The sequence below is a fragment of the Indicator indicator genome, chromosome 11 (assembly GCF_027791375.1).
Source record: "Indicator indicator isolate 239-I01 chromosome 11, UM_Iind_1.1, whole genome shotgun sequence".
NCBI classification, from domain to species: Eukaryota; Metazoa; Chordata; class Aves; order Piciformes; family Indicatoridae; genus Indicator; species Indicator indicator.
Genome location: NC_072020.1, coordinates 19,026,622 through 19,050,277, shown reverse-complemented (window position 1 = coordinate 19,050,277; position 23,656 = coordinate 19,026,622). Strand labels below are relative to the sequence as shown.

Below are 23,656 nucleotides of genomic sequence, written 5' to 3'. Positions count from 1 at the left end.
TGTTACACTGATATTTGTGTTTCTCAGAAATAAATCTTTGTTTCCCAGCTACTTGCCAGGTGAACACATTAAATCTATTTCTTGCTACATTGCCATCAAGCATCCTTGAGAGAGAGCAATCTTAAACCTCCCAGACTGCCAGCAGGCCCTGCAGCCACACTTTTGAAGAAGATTTTAAAGTGTACAACCTAGACATTAAAGAAGCAGCAAACCAGAAAAGCAGTTGGCCCTTGCCTCTTTAGGAATAGGATTTTGAACTCTTGGGTGTGACCCAGAGAAATCATAACTGCTCAAGGTCTTTGCTTCATCAAATCTACTGCTGCAAACAATGCCAAGTTGTCTTAATTTATTTCTGCTTATTAACTAACTTAACAAAGGGCACCTCTGCTTTTATCTGTGCTCGTGCATGGGGAACCTGGCTGAGATGATGAATTTTAGTAAATTGCTCTTGGGCTGAAGAAGAATGTGCAGACTCCAGCTTGAAATGTGTGACTCAACATGCAGGACTGGAGGGCTTCGATGGATGACTAATAAATTGCTAGCAAGCTGATAACACCTTCTGATCGCTTCCTTCTGAAGTGAGTGGCAGCATGTAGGTCTTGAATGGGTTTGCTTTCCAAAAGCCTTAAGCACTGAGTCTTCAGGGAAGTTACTCATCTCTTTATTGGCTCTCTGTCTTGCCAGCAAAGGGTGGTAGGCTTCCCCAGAGGGCAGTGCAGTTAGACATTAAAGCTGAGGCGAGTTGCTGAGCACTTTGCTTATTTTATGTTCTGTTGTGACTTGATGAGAGGAATAGTTCCTTGCTCAACAGTCACAGAATCGCAGAACATTGGGGGTTGGAAGGGACCTCAAATGATCATCTAGTCCAACCCCCCTGCCAGAGCAGGATCACCTATACCAGATCACACAGGAATGCATCCAGGTAGTAGGTAGTTTTTTAATATCTCCAGAGAGGGAGACTCCACAACACCCCTGGGCAGCCTGTTCTAGTGTTCCATCACCCTCACAGTGAAAATTTTTTTTCCTCATGTTTCCATGGAATTTCCTATGCCTCAACTTCCACCCACTACCTCGTGTCCTGTCTTTGGACATCACTGAGAAGAGCTTGACTCCATCATTTCCATCTAGTGATATAAAGGCCTCCTGCCAGCCATTTAAGGATAAATTCAAATCCCTATCGATAACATTTTTGTGTGCTTTTTGGCTATGATTTGATCTCTTTTGTATAATCTGTGTTAATCTTGTATTTCAGTTTTCTGCAAGCAGGTGATTTCATAGCTTTTGATTTTTCCTTTGTCCCTTAGGTTGATATCCTTTCAAGAGTTTGTGGCATTTGAATCAGTCCTGTGTGCTCCAGATGCATTGTTCATAGTAGCCTTTCAGCTGTTTGACAAGACTGGCAAAGGAGAAGTTACTTTTGGTAAGATTGTTCTTAAATATATACTCTTAATTTAAACCCCCCCACTTATGCCAAACTCCCCTTCACCTTCTCTTACAGTATGAAACATAGGGTGTTTACAGTAGTTACACTGGTGCCAAGCAACTTTCTGTATGAGTTTTTTTTTAATCATTTACATGTGCACAGCCTGAAGTCAAGGTGATAGTCATTTTTCTGGTTTTCTCTGGAAAACTGGTCACATCTTTTTTTCCTCAAAAGGCTTGTGCAGGTCTTCAGAAGAGCAGTGAAAGGTGACTATAGGAAATGATTGTAAAACCGCAGGGAAGTTGCCAGAAGACTTGAGTCTGAAATTACCCTGAATTATTTGTTGTTTAAATTGGCATTATTTCAAGTTGCCTTCCTTTTTAAAGCTTAAAACTTTTCTTCTGTGAGATTTTTACAGTAATAAATCCATTATTGCCCACCACCAGAAAGTTCAGCTGTGTATTGGGAGGTGTGGTGTTTATATCACAGGAGAAATAGACCAGCTTAAAGCTTGTGGATGGGGACTGCTTATTTGAATCACAGAATCATAGAATCAGTCAGGGTTGGAAGGGACCACAAGGATCATCTAGTTCCAACCCCTCTGCCGTGGGCAGGGACACCTCACACTAGATCAGGCTGGCCAGAGCCTTATTTGCAGGTACTGTTATGGTTTGAGGCTGGATGCCTTTAAGAACCACAGAGTTGAGGGCTTCCAGGAGGACCAGAAGGGTCATGGGATGGACCAGGAAGTATAGTCTTTTGTTATTTCATTCCCTTAAGTCCTGCATCTCTATAAAAATGAACATTTCTGTTTGTTCAGCCCTTTTTCCTCCCTTTCTGCTCTCCTGTACAGACGGGGCCTTATCTCTGGTTGTGTGGAGGAGGTTTGCGGCCTGGCTCCAGCCTTGGCTGAACTAATTTTTACTGCGTCATTCGGGTCTGGGTAGGGAGGCATGGGGTGGGCATTGGAGACCTTGGGGCCTTTGAGGCCCAGGGTGTGAGGCCTGGTGGGGGGAAGGTTTGGGGAAGGTGATGGTCTAGTGAGGTTTTTGGAGAAGCCCAGAACCGGAGAGCTGGGCTGAATATGAATTGTTTGGTATGTTTTTCACGTATTGGTACTGTTGTATGTAGTTACAAATAATACTTCCATTTAAACTTTTAATTCTTTCCAATCCTGTGTGGAGTGTTTTCTTTACTCCTTTGAGAAGAGTTAAAGAGCGTCTGTCTCGCTCCCTAAACTGAAGACAGGTACCATAGTGATAGTTCTGCAGACGCCAAAAGCTGTCTGCCACCTGCCTAATGATAGGGGCCATTGTGAAGAAGGATTCAGAAAGTAGCAGTTTTGAGTAACTTCGGACATTGAGCTTGCGCTTCAAAAGCTATGAGAGAGATTTTTTTTGTCCTAAGTACCTACAGTGGCTAAAATTGCTATTTCTAATCAGCTAAGTTTGGACATGGTTAATTCATATGTGTGAAGTTTTATTAATTGGTTGTTAAACAGGCTTTTTTCCTTGTGTCTGTTTTGGTTTTTCATTATTTTGGCTGGCTGTTGGAATTGTGAAAGATGTGGGGGTTCGTGTTTAATGTTACTTGTTTGAACAGCTTTTACAAAATTACTATGGATGCTAAAAGTTTTGAAAGAATCTCAGGAGGAGCTGTGTCTGATCATAACCCTGATGAAGGTGATATTTTGTGCCTAAGAGTCTTGTGCATGTGTGTGGACAGAGAGGCAATGAGAGATGGCATGCTTTTAAATCAGGAGGGTACACGTATTTTGCAGAGGTTTTGTTCCAGCACAGACAAACAGAGCTCCTGGAATGCCTGTGATGTGCAGGTTCTTGTCTGCGTCAGAGCCCCCGGTTGCTTGGAGCACTCATTAATAATCTACGAAGAACTTAGACATTTGAGCTGAATGCTGAATCAGTCCAGCTCCGCTTTTTAACCCTTGGCAGTCTGGCTGGCAAATGTTTCCTTTGAGGTTAGACACGATGAATCAAGGGATTTGCTTGGCATTTGAAGTCCATTGAAGTCCTTCTGGTGATGAGAGAAACTCCAATGCCAGGCTCTATTTGAGGTATTTGAAAGAGGAGACATGCCAGCATTGGCTGAACCTTAGATAGTTTTTATCTAATTCCTTCCTCTCCCTTTTTGAAAGCATAAATCCATTAGTAACTTCTCTGTAGTACCACCCCACAAATGCCTGGAGTGGAGTGGATGCAAGAGCTGTCTCAGTGTTGTGCATTCTCAGCAGAACACGTTGACCTTCAGAGAAAGCTGGTTTCTATTTTTCTGTCATAAGGAAAAAAAGCTTTTTTTTCTCCTTGCTATGATGCTCTCCCCCCCTAATATTTTCATGCATATGTTATTACAATACTCTCCTGTAACTTTGCCACTCAGTGCCTCAGTCATGTGTCTTTTGAAGTTAATTATGAGATCTTTTTCCAGTGACTTGAATGAGAGTGGGATCGAGTCCTTATCAAGGTTAGGAGACTTAAATAGGGGTTTTGTGTCCTGTGGAATTACAGTGTGAAAGGAACAGAAGAAAAGGGAAAGGATCATTTTTCACTATACTGCTGTTAAGTAGTATCTCAAGGATCCCATTATAAGTCTGTACCTCATTTTATTGTTGTAAAGAAACAGCCTGGCTTATCTCTGCAGTCATTGTTTTTCTGTATGCTGAGATCATGGTATAAATATTTTAGCTCATACCAAAGAGAATATAGGGCTTCCCATCTGCAAACCTCACATTTTCTACTAAGCAAATCGTCCAAATATTTTTTTTTCTTGCACAGGTGCATTTAGCTTAGCACCTTTGTAGAACAAATCAATAATGGACTTTATATCAATCAGCTTTTCCACTCAGTGCCACATCCAAGCTGTGGATATTTAAAGGCATGTTCTGGGTAAAGAAGTTCCAGGTATTTAATGCTTTGCATTTATTTTGCTTGAAAAATGCTGCAGTCTGACTTGAGCTTCTGGCTTGGAAATGCCTTTGCATTTTAGCCAGGTGTTGACATCTCTACAATTTTAAGTGTTTCATTTCTTTCAGGTTGCAAGTTAACTGTAGGTGGCTCTTTGACAGAGCACTTTGAAAAGTGCTGATCTGCGTGGCTGGGGGGAGTGGGAAGTATTTCTAGTTTATTGCTTTTGGAGGTGAATGAAATGGCCACTACTAAATTAGTGGCCAGTAGCTGACTGAAGCTACACCTGGCTGTTGCATCGTGTTGTAGATTTATCTGCTGCTGAAGTGACAAAGCTTTGACAGTTTGCAAGGAGTTAAAGCTCTCAGCAGGAAAGTGGGAGGAAGTTTAGCTGGCTTTTAAATTCGAGGCAAAGAGCAAACCATTGCTTCTTACTGTTGAGTGTTGACAGGCACATAAAAGCTGATAATGTAAGTCCAGGGGTTTAAGAGACTTAGTAGAGTTGCTTTTTTGTCATATGACTGTATTTTAATGCCTCATTAAAGAAGCAGAGCCCTTTGAAAGTCTTTACTAGATGGCATTAAAAAAAAAACAAAGGAAAGGCAAGATGATTGGGTAAAAATGTCAGTGTTTAAAAACTCAGTTGTTTTAACCTCCATCTCTAATTTTGGATGGCTAAATGAAATGATGGGAGCTAACACTTCGGAGCTGTGAGTAATGCAGTGATGATAGCCTGCTTCTAGAACTTTCTTTTGCTTATATTGGTGCAGTGCTCACAGCTCTAGTGAAGGGCAAAACCAACAGGGAGAAGCACAAAAAGAGCTGTGATTGCCTGAGTCTGAGCTGCCACTGAACCTGGCTATGAAGCTTTTCATGCTGATTTGCTTTAAATGAGGATTTCCCAACAGACAGAAATTCTTGCTTTTGTACTGAATGAAATGTAGCTGTGGTATAATATGGGTTCTCTTTCTGGGTCTGGGTTGTTTTCTGTTTTTTAAAAGAGTCTTTTGATTCAACCTGTTTCAAAATGGATGCAAAGCTATGCTGCTCTGAGATACAGGAAAGAGTATGCTGTGAAACAAGGCAGTCCTCTAATTTTAAACAAAAATAATACAAGAAAATACAAAACCAAAACCCCTCAAACCCTGCAAAAAAGCAGAGGAAATGGAGAAGCCCAAACTGTTGTTTGCTTAGCCTGACAGCTGCAGAATGAAGCAATGTATTCTGCTTTTGTCTCAAAGCAAAATTTATGTGTAGACAGCAGCTATTGTGGAGCTCTGCTGTTATTAATTACATCAGTGGAGTTCTTAGATAAAACATTAATTAAGGCTACATCTTACTAAGCAACTCCTGTTTGCTTACCTGATCCTTGAATTGCCTGAATCCTTGTTTGTAAACTTTCTAAAAGCACAGAGCTCCTAACAGAGGTTTAAACAGAAACCTACACAGCTTCAGAGTTTCTCCTCTGATAATGCTCTGAGACTTATTACAGGAGTCTCACAACTGCTTTCCTGACCAAAAGATTAGGTTCAGACTGTGTGAGCTAGCGCTTGCTTTTCTTAGAGGATTATTTATTTTATGCTTCACCCTGTAATTGCTTGGCATGACTTGCCTCTTCTAATCGGGTCTGTAATTACTATATCTTTTTTGTTGTATAACTCCTAGCTTAGTGATGCCCAACCTGGTCTGTTCAATGCCGTGTAAAGCAAGGAAAAGCTAAATCTGAACTACCAAAATAAATCACTGAGGTAAATTGCAATATTCAGTGAAATTTCCATCACTGGTTCAAATTGGTTATAGAAATCATTTGTAGCTAGTGATGCATTAGGTTGTACCTACTGAGGGAAACGTTTGCATGGATTCATAGAATGGTTTAAGTTGGAAGACACCATAAAGATCATCTAGTTCCAAGCCACCTGCCACGGGCAGGGATACCTTCCACTACACCAGGTTGCTCAAGGCCTCATCCAACCCGACCTTGAACAGCTCCAGGGAGGCAGCATCCACTACCTCCCTGGACAGCCTGTTCCAGTGTCTCACCATCCTCACTGTAAAGAATTTCTTCCTAATCTCCAGTCTAAATCTGCCTTCCTCAAGCTTCAATTCATTCCCTCTCATCACTACAAGTCCTTGTAAAATGTCCTTTCCTGGTGTTCCTGTAGGCCCACTTCAGGTACTGGACGGCTGCTATTAGGTCTCCCCAGAGCCTTCCCTTCTCTAGGCTAACCAGCCACAGCTCCCTCAGCCTGTCCCCATAGGGGATGTTTTCCAGCCCTCTGATCATCTTCATGGCCTCCCCTGGACCTGCTCCAGCAGCTCAATGTCTGTCTTGTCTCACCAGAGCAGAGCAGAGTAGCAGAGTAACCTCCCTCACCCTACTGCTTTTGATGAAGCCCAGCACATGGCTGCCTTCTGGGCTGCCAGTGACCATTGCCAGCTCACATTGAGTTTTTCATCAGCTAACACCCCTAAGTCCTTCTCCCTGAAACTGCTCTCAAGCCCTCCTCACCCAGCCTGATTTGTGCTTGGGATTGCCGTGACCCAGGTGTAGGACCTTGCACTCGGCCTTGTTGAACTTCATGAGGTTGGCTTGGGCCTAACTTTCAAGCCTGTCCAAGTCCCACTGGATGGCATCTCTTCCCTCCAGCATGTCACCCAGACCAGTTTTAATTAGAAGAGAATGTAAAATAGACTTAGTGGTATATTATTTTTCCTCCAAAACAGTGTTTGAAATCTTTTTGATAACTGTTTCTGGTGAATTTCAGTTCTTAGACATATGTCATCTTGGAAAGGTTTTCTTGTTTTGTTTTTTCCTTCTAACTAAAATGTTACGTAACCAGGCAGGCTTTCAGGAAGACATCTTAAGTAAAACAGCTTGTTTAGTAACAAAGTGAATCTGTCATTTTCATGTATTAGGAGAAGCTCCATCCTTTTACACAGTTGTGTTTCACTTGGTCTAGAAAATACAACTGAGTTTTCTAAATCATTCTGAATGGAAGTTTGGTATTTAGGTTTGTTCTTTGTTGTTGGTTTTGACTTTCTTTTTTTTTTTTGGTTCTGTTTTTTAAATCCTAGAATCATAGAACAGTTTGGGTTGGAAGGGACCTCCAAAGGTCAGCTGGTTCAACTCCCCTGCACTGAACAAGGACATCCTCCATTAGAGCAGCTTGCTCAGAGCCTTGTGGAGTCTGACCTTGAATATCTCCAGGGATGGGGCCTCAACTACCTCCCTGGGAAACCTGTTGTGGTGTTTTACCCCCCTCATGGTGCAGAACTGGTTCCTAGCATCCAATCTAAATCTTCTCTTCTCTAATTTGAAACTGTAAGAGAATAAAAACCTGAGAGCATTTTCAGCAGACAGGTGAAACTTCAATCTTATCCTGGATCTTTTGGTGGGGATAATTCATGAAGGCAGAAGGATATTCTCTGTAATAGTGTTTTCATTAACATAAAATTAACCTCTAGGCCTTGTCCTTATTGAAAAGCTTGGATAGGACAATAAAGTTACAACCAAATGGAATCATGGAATCATTAAGATCATTGAGTCCAACAATTACCTAACTACCAAGTCTGGGCTAAACCATGCCTCTCAGCACCACATCTCTGTCTCTTTGAAACACCTCTAGGGATGATGAGTGAACCGTTTCCTTGAGGAGCCTGTTCCAGTCTTTAAGAACCCTTTCAGTGAAGAAGTTTCTTCTAGTATCCAGTCTAAACCTCCCCTGGTGCAACTTGAGGCCATTTCCTCATCCTACCAAATGAATTTAGTTCAGTAGCCAGTGCCTCTCTCAAAAAAAGGAATGCATGCTGAACATTTTGTCAGGACTCTATGGTTTCCTGGGGGCTTTGGTTGTTGTCATCTTTCAAGTCTAGTTAGGACATGTGAAGGACACTCAGCAATTCTGGTTGTAGTCTCACCTCTGTGTACAACAGGTGCTCTACTTTCACTTTCAGTGAGAATCTCCAGCCTCCTGTGTCTCTGCCCTGCCGTGACTACCTCTAAGAAGGGTGCTGCACCCCGTTGAAGCTGTTGCAGTACAGTCTCTTTTCTACCTGGAGATGTGCAGAGTCAACCAGCTCATCTTCTGAGGGCAGCCAAACAAATACAATAAGCTTTTGCTTTCCATTGATGTGTTCCTGGTGTTACCTGGAGGTGAAAAGCCACTCTGAAGGCATCTATTTTTGTATATCTATGTGGAGCTTTATTGCACTTCTTTAAATGATAGGTTTGTACTACAAAAAGAATCAGCCTGATTTTAGGAACTTTTTTAATGATTTCTGAGCAGTGTTTTCTGAACAACTCAATGTGGATGCAGTCCAATACGAAATTGGCACGCATGTGTTGTATGGTATCTTGTCAGAAATCAGCAGAACTGCTCAGAAGCTGTTCCAGTTGAGTGGGTCAAAAATCCACATTTTATGAAAGGCTAAGTGTAGATTTGCACAATTGGCTATAATGGCTCCAATTTTAGAAGAGATAACAGAGAGCACTTCCAGTTGGCAGGGTAATTCAAGAATACTACATGCTCAGATGGCTAAAATATTGTGCTTTCTGCTGCTACTTCATGCTACTTAGAAAGAAAAAAAGTAGGTGTGGAAAAGGTGGGGGAAAAGCCAATTTGAGTAAATTTCAACTGTATGAGGTCAGTCTTTGGTTAACAGTGAGCTGCCATTTAGCCAGCTATGATTCTGTACAGCTCCATGTCATAGAATCACAGACTACTTTGGGTTGGAAGTTACCTCCAAAGGTCATCCACTACAACCCCCGCTGTAGTCAGCAGGGACATCCCTCTCTAGAGACTCTTGCTCAGAGCCTTGCTGAGCCTGACCTTGAGTATCTCCATGGATGGGACCTCAACTGCCACCCTGGGCAACCTGTTCCCAGTGTTCAGCACCTTCATGGTGCAGAACTTTTTCCTCATATCCGATCTAAATCTGCTCTCCTCTCATTTCAAACCATTGCCTCTCATCCTGTCACTGCAGGTCTTTGCAAACAGTCCCTCTCCATCCTTCTTATAGCCCCTTCAGGTACTGGCAAGCTGCTATTAGGTCTCCCCAGAGCCTTTTCTTCTCCAGGCTGAACAACCCCAGCGCCCTCAGCTTGTCCCCATAGTAGAGGTGCTCCAATCCCCTGATCATTTTCTTGGCTGTCCTCTGGACCTGCTCCATCAGATCCATGTCCTTCCTGTGTTGAGGGCCCCCATGGACACAGGTGAGGTCTCACCAGAGCAGAGGGGCAGAATCTCTTCTCTCCATCTCTGGCCACACTGCCTTTGATGCAGCCCAGGTTGCCATTGGCCTTCTGTGCTGCAAGCACACACTGTTGGCTCATTTCCAGCTTTTCATCCACCAGCACCCCCAAGTCCTTTTCTGCAGGGCTGCTCTCAATCTCATCACCCCCTAGCCTGTGTTGATGTGTAGGATTGCCCTGACCTAGGTGCAGAACCTTACAATTCACCTTGCAATTCACCTTATTGAACCTCATGAGGTGCTTCTCAGCCACCTCTCCAGCCTGTCCAGGACCCTCTGGATGGCCCCATCCTGTCCTTCAGACTTACCAACCCCAGCACTCAGCTTGGTGTTGTCTAGAAATTTGCTGAGCCTCAGTCTCATTGGTGATGAAGAGATCATCACTGATCCCAGTATTGATCAGCACTAGTCCAAATATTGTTCAGCATTGGTCCCAGTATTCCCTGTTGGAATAAAAAAAGATTCATGATTACTAGGCAACTTTCTTGGAGAAATCAGAAGGTTCCACACCAGAATATATTTAAATTGTGGCAGCAGCAGTTATACCAATATAAGCTTGAATTTTATTTTAATATTTTCCCCATCACCTTTTAAAATTGTCCTGGAATTACAGATTTAGAAGGTAAAAACTTCAGCCAAGCCTGGAGAGCTAGGAAAGTGTTTTGTTATTACAAATTTAAATGTGAAATTTCAGATAGCAGAATACACAGGGTGTGTCATTTAGTTTTGTAAATTGGAAAATTTGCTGTTATTTGTCAGTTAATAACTAATTTTCTTCCCCCAGCATTTCAATGCAGGACTTGATTTGATAAACCAATAAAAGAAACAGAACATGTTGGTAGTGCTCAAAGTGAAAATTATAGTTTAGGTAGGTTTGGGGGACAGATAGTTAGATACTTTAATTGAACTAAAATAGTTTTATACTTATGCAGTACTGTTGTGGGAGTACATTTGGTGGTGCATTTGAAATGGGAGTATTTAAATGGGGGAAAAAATGTATGTTAATGCTTTGCAATAGATTTTTTTTTTTGTTATGCCATCTATCTAAGCAAAACAGCTGTCGAAAGAAATAGAGCTCTCAAGTCTGTAGTGGAGAGTGAAGCAAAAAGTTTAGGATAATTTCTTCATGCCAGGAGTTTGCTTTTAGCACTTTAATTGTTGAACTGCTGTAGGAAACAGCCATGGGGATTCTGGAGTAAATTTGTGTTCCTGGACAGCTGCAGTGATATCAGCCCCTGCCAGCGTGAAAAAAAGATGTTTGGATTCTGAAAGTCTTGTGTTGTTCACATCTCTGTGATAGGCATAACAGACATGAGTCCAGATGATTCACTATCCCTGGAGGTGTTTCAACAAGGCAGAGATGTGGTGTTGAGGGACATGGTTTAGCCCCAGACTTGCTAGAGTTGGAGAATGGTTGGACTTAATGATCTGAAAGGGGTTTTCCAACCAAAATAATTCTGTGATTCTGTGATGATTTCACTTAGCCACATGGAAACATGGAATTTGAAATGACAGCTTTGGTTCCATCCAAGCAATGCTGGCTTATGTTCAGCAGCAAAACCCCCTGCTTGTCCATTACAGTTCAGGACTAGTCCACAGCTGGACTAGCTCAATGAAGTTAAATTGGTTAAAATTCTCATTTTTATCGAGTTCAATTTTGTCTTGGGGGATTTTCTCTGGATTTGGAGTAATTAGTCCTACTTTAACAAAATAAGCTGCCACTTATGCATGCATGCACACTTAAAATTCCTAAAAGAAGTGAATTCCAGGATTTTTTAGGTGTTTATAATGCAAGTGTATTTGCACAGCCACGATTTTCAGGTGCAGATTAAACTGATCTTTGTCTAAATCGACTCAGAGCGCTAATGGAAGGGATTGCACTCTGTTGAGTGAATCTGTTTTATGAGCCAGCAGTGTGCTCAGGTGGCCAAGAAGGCCAATGGCATCCCAGCCTGGATCAGAACCAGTCTGTCCAGCAGGAGTAGCGGAGTGATGGTGCCCCTGTTCTTGGCCCTGGTGAGGCCACAGCTTGAGTACTGGGTTCACTTTTGGGTACCAGAGTGTAAGAAAGACTTTGAGGTGCTGGAGTGTGTCCAGAGAAGAGCAAGGAGGCTGGTGAAGGGTTTGGAGTACATCACATGGGGAGCAGCTGAGAGAGCTGGGGAGAAGGCTGAGAGCAGATCTTACTGATCTCTACAACTGTCTGAAAGGAGGATGGAATGAGGCTGGTGTTGGTCTCTTCTCCCAAGTAACTAGTGATAGGATAAGAGGAAATGAGTTTAAGTTGTGCCAGGGGAGGTTTAGATTGGATATTAGGAAAAAATTCTTCACGCAGAGAGTAGTGAGGCATTGGAACAGGCTGCCCAGGGTGTGGTGGGCTGAAAATTCCCCCGCAACAGGTGGTGGAATCATCATCCCTGGAGGTGTTCAAGAAGTGTGTGGATGTGGGGATTCAGGATATAGTCTAGTGGTTGTGGTAGTTGAGTTACAGTTGGAGTCGATGGTCTTGAAGTTTTATTCCAACATTGATGATTCCATGATTCTATTTTTAAACAGCAGCAGTACCACATGGCAGAGCACAGATAAATTGCATTGACCTGAGCTGCTATCTATTCTCAAATCAACCCCCCCGAACTCCCCTTCTTGAGTATGTAATGCAACCCCATTATCTTCACATTATGTGCTCCATTTCTGCTCTGCCAGCTTCAGGTTGAGTGTTCTACCAGGTGCTTGCCTTGTAATAATTTTTTAATTCAGAACTGCAGAGTAGATTGTGGTCCGTGTTTTGCAAGGAGTTAAGAAGCAGTGAAAATACAGCATTGGTGTGTTGATTCAGAGTTTCTTAGCTGTGGAAAAAGGTGTCTGTGACAGCCCTCCCTGCTCTTACTGCTTTGTTGAGGGAAGTTGGAAGGACAGAATCATAGAATGGCTTGAGTTGGAAGGGACCTTAAAGATCATCTAGTTCCAACCACTCTACCACGGGCATGGACACATTCCACTAGACCAGGTTGCTGAGAGCCTCATCTGGCTTGGCCTTGAACCCTTCCAGGGCTGAGTACCTTCTCTTTGCAAACCTTAGTAATCAAGCTATTCCAATGTGTGGCTACACTGCTTTTGATGCAGCCCAGGATGCTATTGGCCTTCTGAGCTGCAAGCACACACTGTTGGCTCATGTCCAGCTTCTTATCCACCAGACACTAATCAGAGGGCACTGTAACTTTCATATGGTAAAAAGTTAAAGGAATGATTATTGTTAGGAGCCTGGCCCCATCAAAAATAATTTGAGACTGCTTTTACACTAGCTAAGATTTTCCTATCTCTTATCTCACATCAAGTAAAAAAGCACCTTTTGCTCTGACAAAGATAAATGTGGAGTCCAAGCAAACATAGCTTTTGGTAAAAATGAGTTGTTCCTAATCTCATCCAGACATTATCAATGTCTTGCTTGGGGGAAATTCAGGAGATGGGATGAGAGGGAAGGAAGAAGCAGATGAGCCTCTGATTCCTGTGCAAGGGACAAAGTATTCTGAAATATCTTCATTTAGAAGATGTAGAGTGGTTGCTACCAGGAAGAGACAGCCTCCATTGCCTCTTTGTGGGCAAGACAGGCTATCTTCTTCATGCTGGTTGCATTCTTTGAAGGAAGACTGGCAGAAGCAGGAACTTGATAAAGGTGATCTCCAGTGACACGTGACAAGGTGCCTCGAGCTGTGTCTGTAGGAAGCATCCTAAATAAATGACTTTCAGTAGAGGGACAGGACCTCACCCTGAACCAATTGGCTTTCCCTCCCATTGCCTTGAGAGTAGAATTTTGCTTCTGGAGAATGCTGGCAAACAAGATCCAATCTGGAGCTTGAAGACATGAATGAACAATGCTGTCCTGGGGGCACTGATGTTACTTGGAAAAAATTCTCATAGAACATTAAGACTTGAAGTGCTGAATTTTAAGAATTTGAGGTTAACTGGGGTCAGTCTTTGTGAGTTAAATCCAACTTCTTCTTTCACCACTGACTCCCTGTGATCAGTGGGTGGTGTGTTTTAAAGGTGAAACTGTTGAAGGATGGGAATAGGTCTGCAGTATCATCTCCTCTTGCTGTGAAGCCCCTTTGCTTTAGAACAAGCTGTCCTTGTGGGTGACACCAACTGCAGTGCTTTTGGGACTGCACAGCATACCTGCCCTTTTCACCTCCATGGGCCATTCTTTATGCTTCATTGACTTAGGTGCTTTCTGACATCTTCCTTGGCTGTTGGTCGTGCCACCCTGCTCTCATTTTTTTCCAGCTTCCTTGCCTGAAAGTGGGAGTTCTACCCTGGTTGGGTTTCCCCAGGTCAGCAGAGCCTTGGTGCCTGGCTGGCATGGGCTGAACCAGAAGCTAGAGCTCAACTTGCCCTGGAGATGAGACCTCACAGCCACAAGGAGTCGGTTCCCACCTTTGCTTGTGGTGCTGGGGTGAGCTGGAAGGTGGCTCCCAGGCTTGCCTGGCAGGCAGAGGCTGGCTCCAGAGAGGTGACTCCCCACTTGTTCTGCACACAGGCAAGCACAAAGCTCTGCTGATTTCCTTGTCCCCAGGCACCAGCCACGCTTGGGAACTGGCTTCCAGCTCTGCTGCTTGCAGAGACAGACAGGAGCTCAGGGTTTGGGCTCCCAGTCTTTTTTTTCTTCCACAAAGTGTAAAGGGAGCAGGAGACCAGCTCCTGGCCCTGCTTCTGGGTAGGGAGTGTCTCCTGGGAACCAGCTCTCTGTGCCCACAAGAATTAGCAGGAGACAAGGACTGACTCTTGGCTGGCAGTGCTGGAGGAGTCATACAACAATTAGGAAGATGTGTAGCAGCTGGGAACCTCTGGCCTTGAGCTTCTCTTTGGAAGATATCTTTGCCCTGTATTTTTGGCTGAGACAGACTGTCACAATGAAGTGGGTATTGGTGTGTGAGCCAAGTACTTCCTTAGATCTTGTTGCTGCTGCCATTACTTAGCGTAGAATCATAGACTGGCTTAGGCTGGAAGGGGCCTCAGAGATCATCAATTTCAACCTCCTTATGATGGGCAGGAATGCCTCTCCAGCAGACTTGGCTGCTCAAGTCCTCATCCAACCTTGCCTTGAACACCCCCATGGAGAAGGCATCCACAAGCTTCCTGGGCAACCTATTCCTAGTCTCATCACCCTCGTACTGAAGAACTTCTTCCTAAGATCTGTCTAAACCTACTCTGCCTCAGCTAAAAAACATTCTCCCTTGTCCTATTCCTAGACACCCTTATGAAAAGTCCCGCTGCAGCCTTCCTGTACAATCCTTTCAGAGTATTGGAAGGCAGCTCTAAGGTCCCCTCAGAGTCTTCTCTTCTTCAGGCTGAACAACCCTAGCTCCCTCAGCCTGTGCTCACAACAGAGGTGTTCCAGCCCTTGGATCATCTTTGTGGCCCTCCTCTGGACTCACTCCAACAGCTCTGTGTCCTTATGCTGGGCATGCCAGAATTGGGCTCAGTGTTCAAGGTGGGGATCTAACAAGAGCAGAGTAAAGAAAAAGAATCCCCTCTCTTGCCCTCCTGCCAACACTCCTCTTGATGCAGTTCTAGCACTGTATGGTCTTTATTACTGATTGTACAACTTGCTGTGTTTCAACTAGTTGTTTCTTCACCAAAAATGCCACATATTGCCTAAAATCTGCCAGGCCTCTAATAAACCATTGCCCAGTTATGATTACTAAACTCAACTAAGGTATGAAGCTTGCATTTAGGTGTTATCAAACCAGGTACCCTTGTAACAGAGGTCTAAAGTTAAAGTCTGCTTAGTAGTGATAAGTTTGTGTGTTCCTGCCTGCCCATCCCCTGTCCTGCATGTCACTGCTCCTGTAAGATAACTACAACAAAGTGGATCTTGACAGATACTGGTATTTTTGGAGTTGATTTGTTTGAATCTGGAGAACTCTGGGAATGATACAAAAGCCTGAATTGAGTGACACAAAACTTTCCTTCTTAGCAGCTTGAAAAGATCATGCTGAACACTGCTTAGCTTTATAAATTGTCTTTTCATTTTAATCTCTTCTTGCTTGAGTTTGAAACTTGAAACATCCAGTTGAGTCTCTTCTAATCAAGTGCTGTGAATATAAAGTTTGAAAAGATAATTCAGAAACTGTTTGTGGAGGTATTCAAATTTTGTGGTGATTTTGGTGAACAAAAGAATCAGATTTGCTTTGCAAAATATCAATCATTTTGATGAACAGTATTGCTTTCCTATTAGAAAATATCCTGTGTTTATATGCTTATCTATATTGTTACTTTATTATTAAATGATCATTTTTCTTTTCTTCCCAGAGGATGCTAAGCAAGTTTTTGGCCAGACCACGATTCATCAGCACATTCCTTTCAACTGGAATTCAGAGTTTGTACAGCTGCATTTTGGAAAGGACAGGAAAAGACACCTAACATACCCGGAGTTTACCCAGTTTTTACTGGTGGGTCTAATACAGTTCAGCTTGTCAAGAGTAATAAGGATTCAAGACTCAAAAGTATTTGCCAATTTGCAATTTAACACTGGTAGGAAAGCCAAAAGATGGCCCCAGTGTAGGCTTTTCCACCTCAATAGTGTGTTGATAAATAGGATGTGCTTATGGTAAAATTGCTGATGGAGGCTAGCTGGTGGGTTGTATTTTTTTAATTACCTTTTGTTTTTGGCAGCTGTGTGCAGAAGCTGATCTTGTCTGCATTGTTGTATAGACAGAGATGTGAAATGAAAAACATAGACCTCAAAGCCTGAAAGATCTCCTCTATATTTAAATCCATGAATGAAAAAAATATTTTAAATAATAGTATTAAACATTTTGTCCCCTGTTGCCAGGCTGGTATTAAAAAGTAGTTCTGTCTGTCACAGCAGGTCTTAGAGGTCTTCTCCAACCAAAGCCATTCTGTGATTCTGTTTGCCAAACAAGTTTAATTCAGTGCCGATATCCAGTAAAGATGTTTTGCTGCAAGCTCTTTCCACACACTTTCTCACTTTAGACCTTTTTTTTGGATTATCAATGTCTCAGATAGGGAAATGCTTTGTTTGTGATGCCTTCTTCTTTTCCTTGCTAGTGATGCCTTCCTTTTTTAACTTGCTGGTGATGCCTGCCTGCCTGCCTTTTTTTTCCTTGCTTGTGGTGCTTTCCTTTTTTCCTTGCTGGTGATGCCTTCATTTTCCTTGCTGGTGATGCCTTCCTGCCTTCTTTTTTTCCTTGCTTATGGTGTCTTCTTGTCTTCCTTTGTTCTTTGCTCATGATGCCTTCTTTTTTTTCCTTGCTTGTGATGCCTTCCTCCCTTTTTTTCCTTGCTTGTAGCACCTTCCTTTTTTACTTTTTTCCTTGCTGGTGATGACTGCCTTCCTTCCCTTTCCTTGGAATTCATGGTTATTTATATTTTGGTGTAATTTGTTACAGAAAGTAAACCAGTGTGCTAATAAAAGAGACTCAGATTATCTGTATTTCAGCAATACTGTTGAAATAGCCTTCAATAGGAAAAGTGATCCTTGAGGTGGTGCAACACGTGAGTTTCTTATTTGTATTCCTTCTGAATGCTTAATGCCTGTGTTTAGTGTTTAGACCAGAGAGTTTTAAAATGGGAACCTACTTCAAGACTAGAAGGTTTCTTTTTTTTTTTCTTGTTTACACAAGTATGTTAGTTCACAGTAGGAGGTAGTATCATTTTGATGAGGAATAATTAAGATAATGCTATTGAGACAAATGTTTCAAATTGACTTTGTAGAACAGAGCCTAATTAACTTTGTATGAAGAGGATGTCAGGTATCACATGATTAAATGGTATTCCCTCAGGTTTTGTAGTGACTATTGTAACTCCTAAGTAGCTAAGACACAGACCAGGTCTGTGACAGAACTAGAGCTTCTTTGGGATAAAAAACAAATGTGCACAACAAAGACAAGTGTGGAGACTTGCATCTGGGGGGGAACAGCCCCATGGACCAGGATAGGCTGGGGACTGACCTGCTGGAGAGCGTCATAGCGAAAAAGGGACCTGGGGGCCTTGGTGGACATCTGGATGACCATGAGACAGCAATGTGCCCTTGTGGTCAAGAAGGCCAGTGGCATCCTGGACTGGATTAGAGGGGGTGGGGTTAGTGTGTGGAGAGAGGTTGTCCTCCCTCTCTACTCTGCCCTGGTGAGGCCACATCTACAATACTGTGTGCAGTTTTGGACCCCTCAGTTCAATAAGGGCCTCAAGGAACTGCTTGAAAGAGTCTAGTGCTGAGCCACAAAGATGCTGAAGGCAGTGGAATATCTCCCTTGTGAGGAAATGCTGAGGAAGCTGAGGTTTCTTCAGCTTGGAGCAGAGGAGCCTGAGTAGGGTGACCTCATTCATGTTAATAAACATGTGAAGGGCAGTGTCAGGAGGATGGAGCCAGGCTCTGGTCAGTGATGTCCGATGACAGGACAAGGGGCAATGGGTGCAAGCTGGAGCCCTGGAACAGGCTGCCCAGAGAAGCTGTGGAGTCTCCTTCTTTGGAGACATTCAAAACCTGCCTGGATGTGTTCCTGTATGACCTACTATAGATGATCCTTCTCTGGCAGGAGGGTTGGACAGGGTGATCTTTGAAGGTGATTCTGTATGATTAGGAAAAAATGCCTCTGGCTGCGTGTTCTGGCATTCTCAGACCTCCTTCCAACCACAGAATAAGCCCTGTATATGTATCCTGATTTCTGGTGGATTAAAATCAGTCTTAACATTGTACCAGTCCTGTTTGCATCTGTTTAGAGAGCTGAGGAAATCCTGAAGAAAAAGTCAGAATAAAATAAAGGACATTTTTTTCATGCAAAACCTCAGACAAATAAAAGATGAGGAGGGAGCAGAGAGAGAGACAGACCTAAAAGAACCTGTAACCTTTTAGCCTGGGAGATTTAAGTTCAATTTTTGTATCTTCAGGTTCTTCGTAGTGTTTTTCCTTTCAGTTAGGAAAAGAGCTGAGGCAGGAGATGTTGACTTTGGAGATGAGTACTGGCTACTAGACTTTCTCATCCTGTGCAGGGAGGGTTCCTCTTACCTTGTCTGAAAGGACTTGTCTTGCATGTGATTATATTCTAGGGGGAGTTACATGTGGGTTTGGTCTGTCTTGCCCAGCTACTTTATTTTGTTTCATCATTTTATTAATTAGCTCTACTGCAAAAGTGACTCTTAGGTAGCTGCAGTGCAGGGCAGAAGATTGTGTTGACACATGTCATTGATCATAATGAGCCAGACACCCCTTTTGGTGATGATCCATATAGGAGAGATAGAGGAAGTAAGAGCATACATGTGGAGAGTCAGGATGGCAATTCATCCTCAAGTTGCACCAGGGCATTTTTAGGTTGGTTGGTAGAAGAAACTTCTTGACTGAAAGGATTCTGAAACAGGCTGCTCAAGGAAGTGATTGAATCCCCACCCCTGGAGGTGTTTCAAAGTTGCGGAGGGACCTGTCTTAGCTCCAGACTTGGCAGAGTTAGAGAATGGTTGGACTCAAGGACCTGCCCATGGCAGGGGGGTTGGAAATACATGATCCTTGATGTCCCTTCCAACCCTGACAATTCAGTGATTCAGGGAGAGTTCTGAGGCTGCTCTGAAGATACTGTCAGTGTTGGTGCAGGCAGCAAGGACTTTCCAATCGTTAATTGCCCTAAGATGCTGCTGTAGCTGTCCACCATCAGTACAGCGTGGTAAGGGTGCTCAGTCACTCGCAGCACGTGGGTACATCTCTTTCCCCATTTCCTACAACACAGAAATTCCCCTGCTGGTTCTTCCTTGCAGCGTTCTGTTGTAGATACTGGAATTTGGGCACAGAAATGACTCTCAGCACAACTGAGAGAGTTAATGTCCACAGGCATAGAAATCTTCCTTTAAGCTCTGTAACCTTTGGTGCTCAGCTTTTCCTTCTGATCTTCTGCCTATGCATGAGTCAGTCTCCTTGGTCTGATGTCTAGACCTTGGACCTTAGACAGCAGGAGACCACGGTGGATACCAAATTACCTTCCTGCATTCCTGACGTGTGAATGCTCTTCACATTGCATTTAACATGGACCAGATGGTTCTGCTTCAGGTACTGCTTTGTAAGTACAATGCAATTTGCAACTTTTAATGAAATAATCTGGCTAGTTTCAAATTCAGTCATGTTGGGTCCTCTTATGCCACATGAAGTTGTTCCATATTCATTACCTGTCACGGCATTTCAGCTAATCATTACTTCTGGCAAAGCTGAAGATATGTAGAAAGTACCATTAGTATATTTTATCCCTGCACAAGATGGATCTCTTCTGGCTTTACATGAGAAGAGTTTCTATGAAATTCTGAATATTTACATCCTGGCAGCAGTCTTTTTTGTCTTCAAGCAACAGAGATGCCCAAAAGTATAGCCTCCAAACTGCTTGGCTTGTACACAGTTAACAATCTGTTTGCATCAACCCACAGCTCAAGGTGTGGGTTGTTTTTTTCACCCTGCTTCTCATTTTGCTAGCTTCAAATTTGCTCATACATTTCCATTCTATATCTGTCACATCTGTGTCTGGCTACAGTCGTGTTCCATCATCACTTCAGTGGCAAGGCTGCCTCATAAAGAGCAACACTGGCCCCTTTCTCAGTATGTAAAGTCTATTCCACACAATTAATTTTAACATGTGCTTATATGTTGGCCTGGTAAATCCATTTCAGAGTTGTCTGGGAATTTCTTTGTGCCCAGCATACTGGTTAATGAAGTGGTTACTCTTCATGATTGAAACCCAGAATCTACTCCAGTGGAAAGGGTTGTGCTGTATCTGATGACTTGTAGATGTATTGGGATGGAACCCAAACACAAATTTCAATCCGAGTGCAAAGTAAAGGAGCTTTTAATGAGTTGTAATCGAAAGTTAATGTAAAATCTCTCAGGTAGGAAATAATTTGATGAAAATTCTGGTACCAGCATTGCCTGCCATGATGTGCAAATTAATTTTTCACAGTCTTATGCTACCTGGGGGAATTCTGGACTAACAGCATCAGGGAGAAGCTTGTTTTCTAAGTATATTTAAATTTGCCAGAAGTCTAGTGGGAGAAGGTTCTTCAGGATGTGTAATTTGTGTTGCAAAGCAATGAGGATTGTGTTTCTTGAAACATTCACCTGTCTGGGTAAACAATGTTGGGCTGAAATAGGTGAAACAATAGAAATCACTGCAAGTCTAGACAGCATCTCTAAACACTACAACTCTGCTGTTTTGGGGTTTCACTTTATTTTTAAGATGATGTCTTTTGTATTAGCTGCATGTACACAGCATAATGATTTACAGATTGCATTGGGTTGGAAGGGACCCTCAAAGGTCATCTTGTCCAACACCCCTCTAGTCAGCAGGGACACCTCCAACTAGATCAGGCTGCCCAGTGCCACATCAAGTCTGATTTTTAATATATCCAGGGATGGGGCCTCTGAATGGTGTTCAGATCTTTTACTCTATTTCTGTGCTGGATGCTGCCAACACGACACTGCCAGCAGTTTCAGTGGTTAAAATAAATTGACTGAGAGAAGGAGAAGAAAGCAGCATTCACAGTTTCCCATGTAATCCTTCTAAATTCAATTTATTTTCTCTTTGGTGATGCTGACACTTAATGACAAACATTTTTTGCTCATACATTTCCACCTGCTGGGTGGTGAGTATTTAGGGAGAGAAGAGTTACTATACATAGCTCCTCTGCAGAGCTCTGCCTCCCAGGTAGCTGCCTGCCTTAAGCTGACGAAGGTTTTTTGTGTTTTTGTGCTCCTCTCACTCTAAACCTCTCAAAACTGCTTGCTTCCAGATTTCTGTTGAAATTAGTCACAATTGGAGAGAAGCAAGAGCTTACATGACTGAATCCAGCCAGAGTGAGCATTATTGCTGAAGTGTAGCCCTTCCACATAGGGGCTGTAATGTAAAGGAAACATGACAGAACTGAAAGGGTAGCACTTCAAATAACAACCCCCACAGATGCTTCTCATCCAAAGCAGAAATTCCTGAATAATTCTGTGAGTGAAAGTCAGCACTGAAACATTGATCAGTCCTTTCCCCCTCCTCTCCCTCCACTTTCCTTCTTCTGCCCTAATGTATTAGGCAGATTTTAATTATAAATTAGGACTCAAACCAGAAAGTTCAGGAAGCTGAAATAAAAGGCAAGCCCAATTTGAGAGGCAGCATGCATTGGTTCAGCCTAGAGAAGACAAGACTCCAGGAGGATCTTAGAGCTGCCTTCCAATACCTGAAGGGATCCTACAGGAATCTGGAGAGGGACTTTTCAGAAGGCTGTCTAGCAATAGGACAAGGTGGAATGGTTTTTAGCTAAGGGAGAGTAGGTTTAGACTCTGTCTTGGGAAGAAGTTCTTTAGTATGAGGGTGGTGAGACTGAAACAGGCTGTCCAGGGAGGTTGTGGATGCCTCCTCCTTGGGGGTGTTTAAGACCAGGTTGGATGAGGCCTTGGGCAGCCATGTCTAGTTGAGAGGTGTCCTTGCCCATCGCAGGGAGGTTGGAGTAGAGGATCTCTGAGGTGCCTTCCAAACTAAGCCATTCTGTGACCTATGACACAAGAAGAATGAGCAGAAGGAGGGATGGCAGTTGCAGACCTCAGGCAGGTCTTATCCTGCACCAGATGAATTTTGCTTTCACCCTTCACTATTTTCTTGAATGCTGCAGTGACATAATTATCAGCTTACAGGAGTCCATATTCACTGTCACTACATCGTGCTGGTGATTCTTGACTAGTCTGAGTCTTGCTTTAATGGGACTTTTAAGGCATGGATTTGCAAATAGAATGGAAATAGTAGGATAATGTCATGTTCTACTGCAAGATTTGCACAGTAGTGCTGACACACTTTCGCTCTGATTCCATTTTCTGAATAACTAATCATGAAAGTTACACACATGATATTCAATTAAAATTAAGATCTTATTTTCTTAAGTGTGCAGGATTGCATTATGTAATATCTAACTGATAAGATGATGATTCTGAACCTAACCTTTGTTTTTATTTGTTCCCCCATGTGTTTTCAGGAGATACAGTTAGAACATGCAAAACAAGCTTTTGTCCAGAGAGACAATGATCAGTCTGGAAGAGTCACAGCTATGGACTTCAGGGACATTATGGTCACTATCCGGCCACACATGCTAACACCATTTGTAGAAGAATGTCTAGTAGCTGTAAGTAGTTCTGGTATCCCAACTGGCAAAGAGCTGGGATACACATGTGGGATTCTGGTTTTATGTACCTCAAGCACTCTATGTGGCACCTATCCCAGCTTCTGGATGCTTGTTTTTAAGTTTATATCTACATGTATGGAAAGAGGTGTTTAAGAAATCTGTGGACTTGGCACTTTGGGACATGGTTTAATGGCCATGGTGGTGTTGGGTTGAAGGTTGCACTCAATGATCTTGGAGGCCTTTTCCAACCAAAACGGTTCTATGATTCTGTGTTTCTGACCCTTACTGCAGAATGTGTATCCTGAGTGTTACTGTTATATTGGGACAAAAGACAAAGCAGGTCAGTGGACCATAGTAATGGCCTAGAAATGTAGCAATGCCTATTTCCAGTCGTCCTACCATAGTAAACTGTCTCAGATAGGTGAGGATGCCATTGTATCCCACTTAGGAAGTCATACTCAAAGGGCTTGCTTTGTAATGTCAGTTCTAAGCTCCTGAGTGTAATTTCCAAGCACCTGGGAACTGGTGGTGAACTGGACCACTGCCCATGAACATTCACTACATATTAGCTGGTAGTTGTGCACTTCTTTTCAACCTGAAGTACATAAACCAAATCAAACATTACAGTTCTGTAACATCACTGAAGGAAAAATAGAAAAGAGCAGTTTCTAATCTTGGGAATTTGCAGCAACACTTACTGAGTAATCCAAAGTCTGGCTTTATCCAGGTTTAGGGAAACCTGTTTTGCTTTGACTTGCAAGGAAGAATTCCAGTGTGAAGTGATGAGAACTGCTAAATTCTGGCTGAAGTATTGGAAGAAGCATCCAGCCAGAAGACTTAGGGACTGACAATGAGAGCTAATTCTTTATTCCTGGATTGTATCCCCAAACTTGTTTTCAGCTTTCCTGGGTTG

General features: G+C 42.9%; 1 protein-coding gene across 1 annotated transcript in view; it reads left to right on the top strand.

The window, feature by feature from the left end:
- The window catches only part of SLC25A13 (solute carrier family 25 member 13), a 77,431-nt gene that overhangs the window by 8,197 nt on the left and 45,578 nt on the right, over positions 1 to 23,656 (top strand). The window contains exons 2-4 of the mRNA XM_054384810.1: positions 1,305 to 1,420; positions 15,904 to 16,043; positions 22,597 to 22,743. Of these exons, the coding sequence (XP_054240785.1) occupies positions 1,305 to 1,420; positions 15,904 to 16,043; positions 22,597 to 22,743 (403 nt within the window). The remainder of the gene's footprint in view (positions 1 to 1,304; positions 1,421 to 15,903; positions 16,044 to 22,596; positions 22,744 to 23,656) is intronic.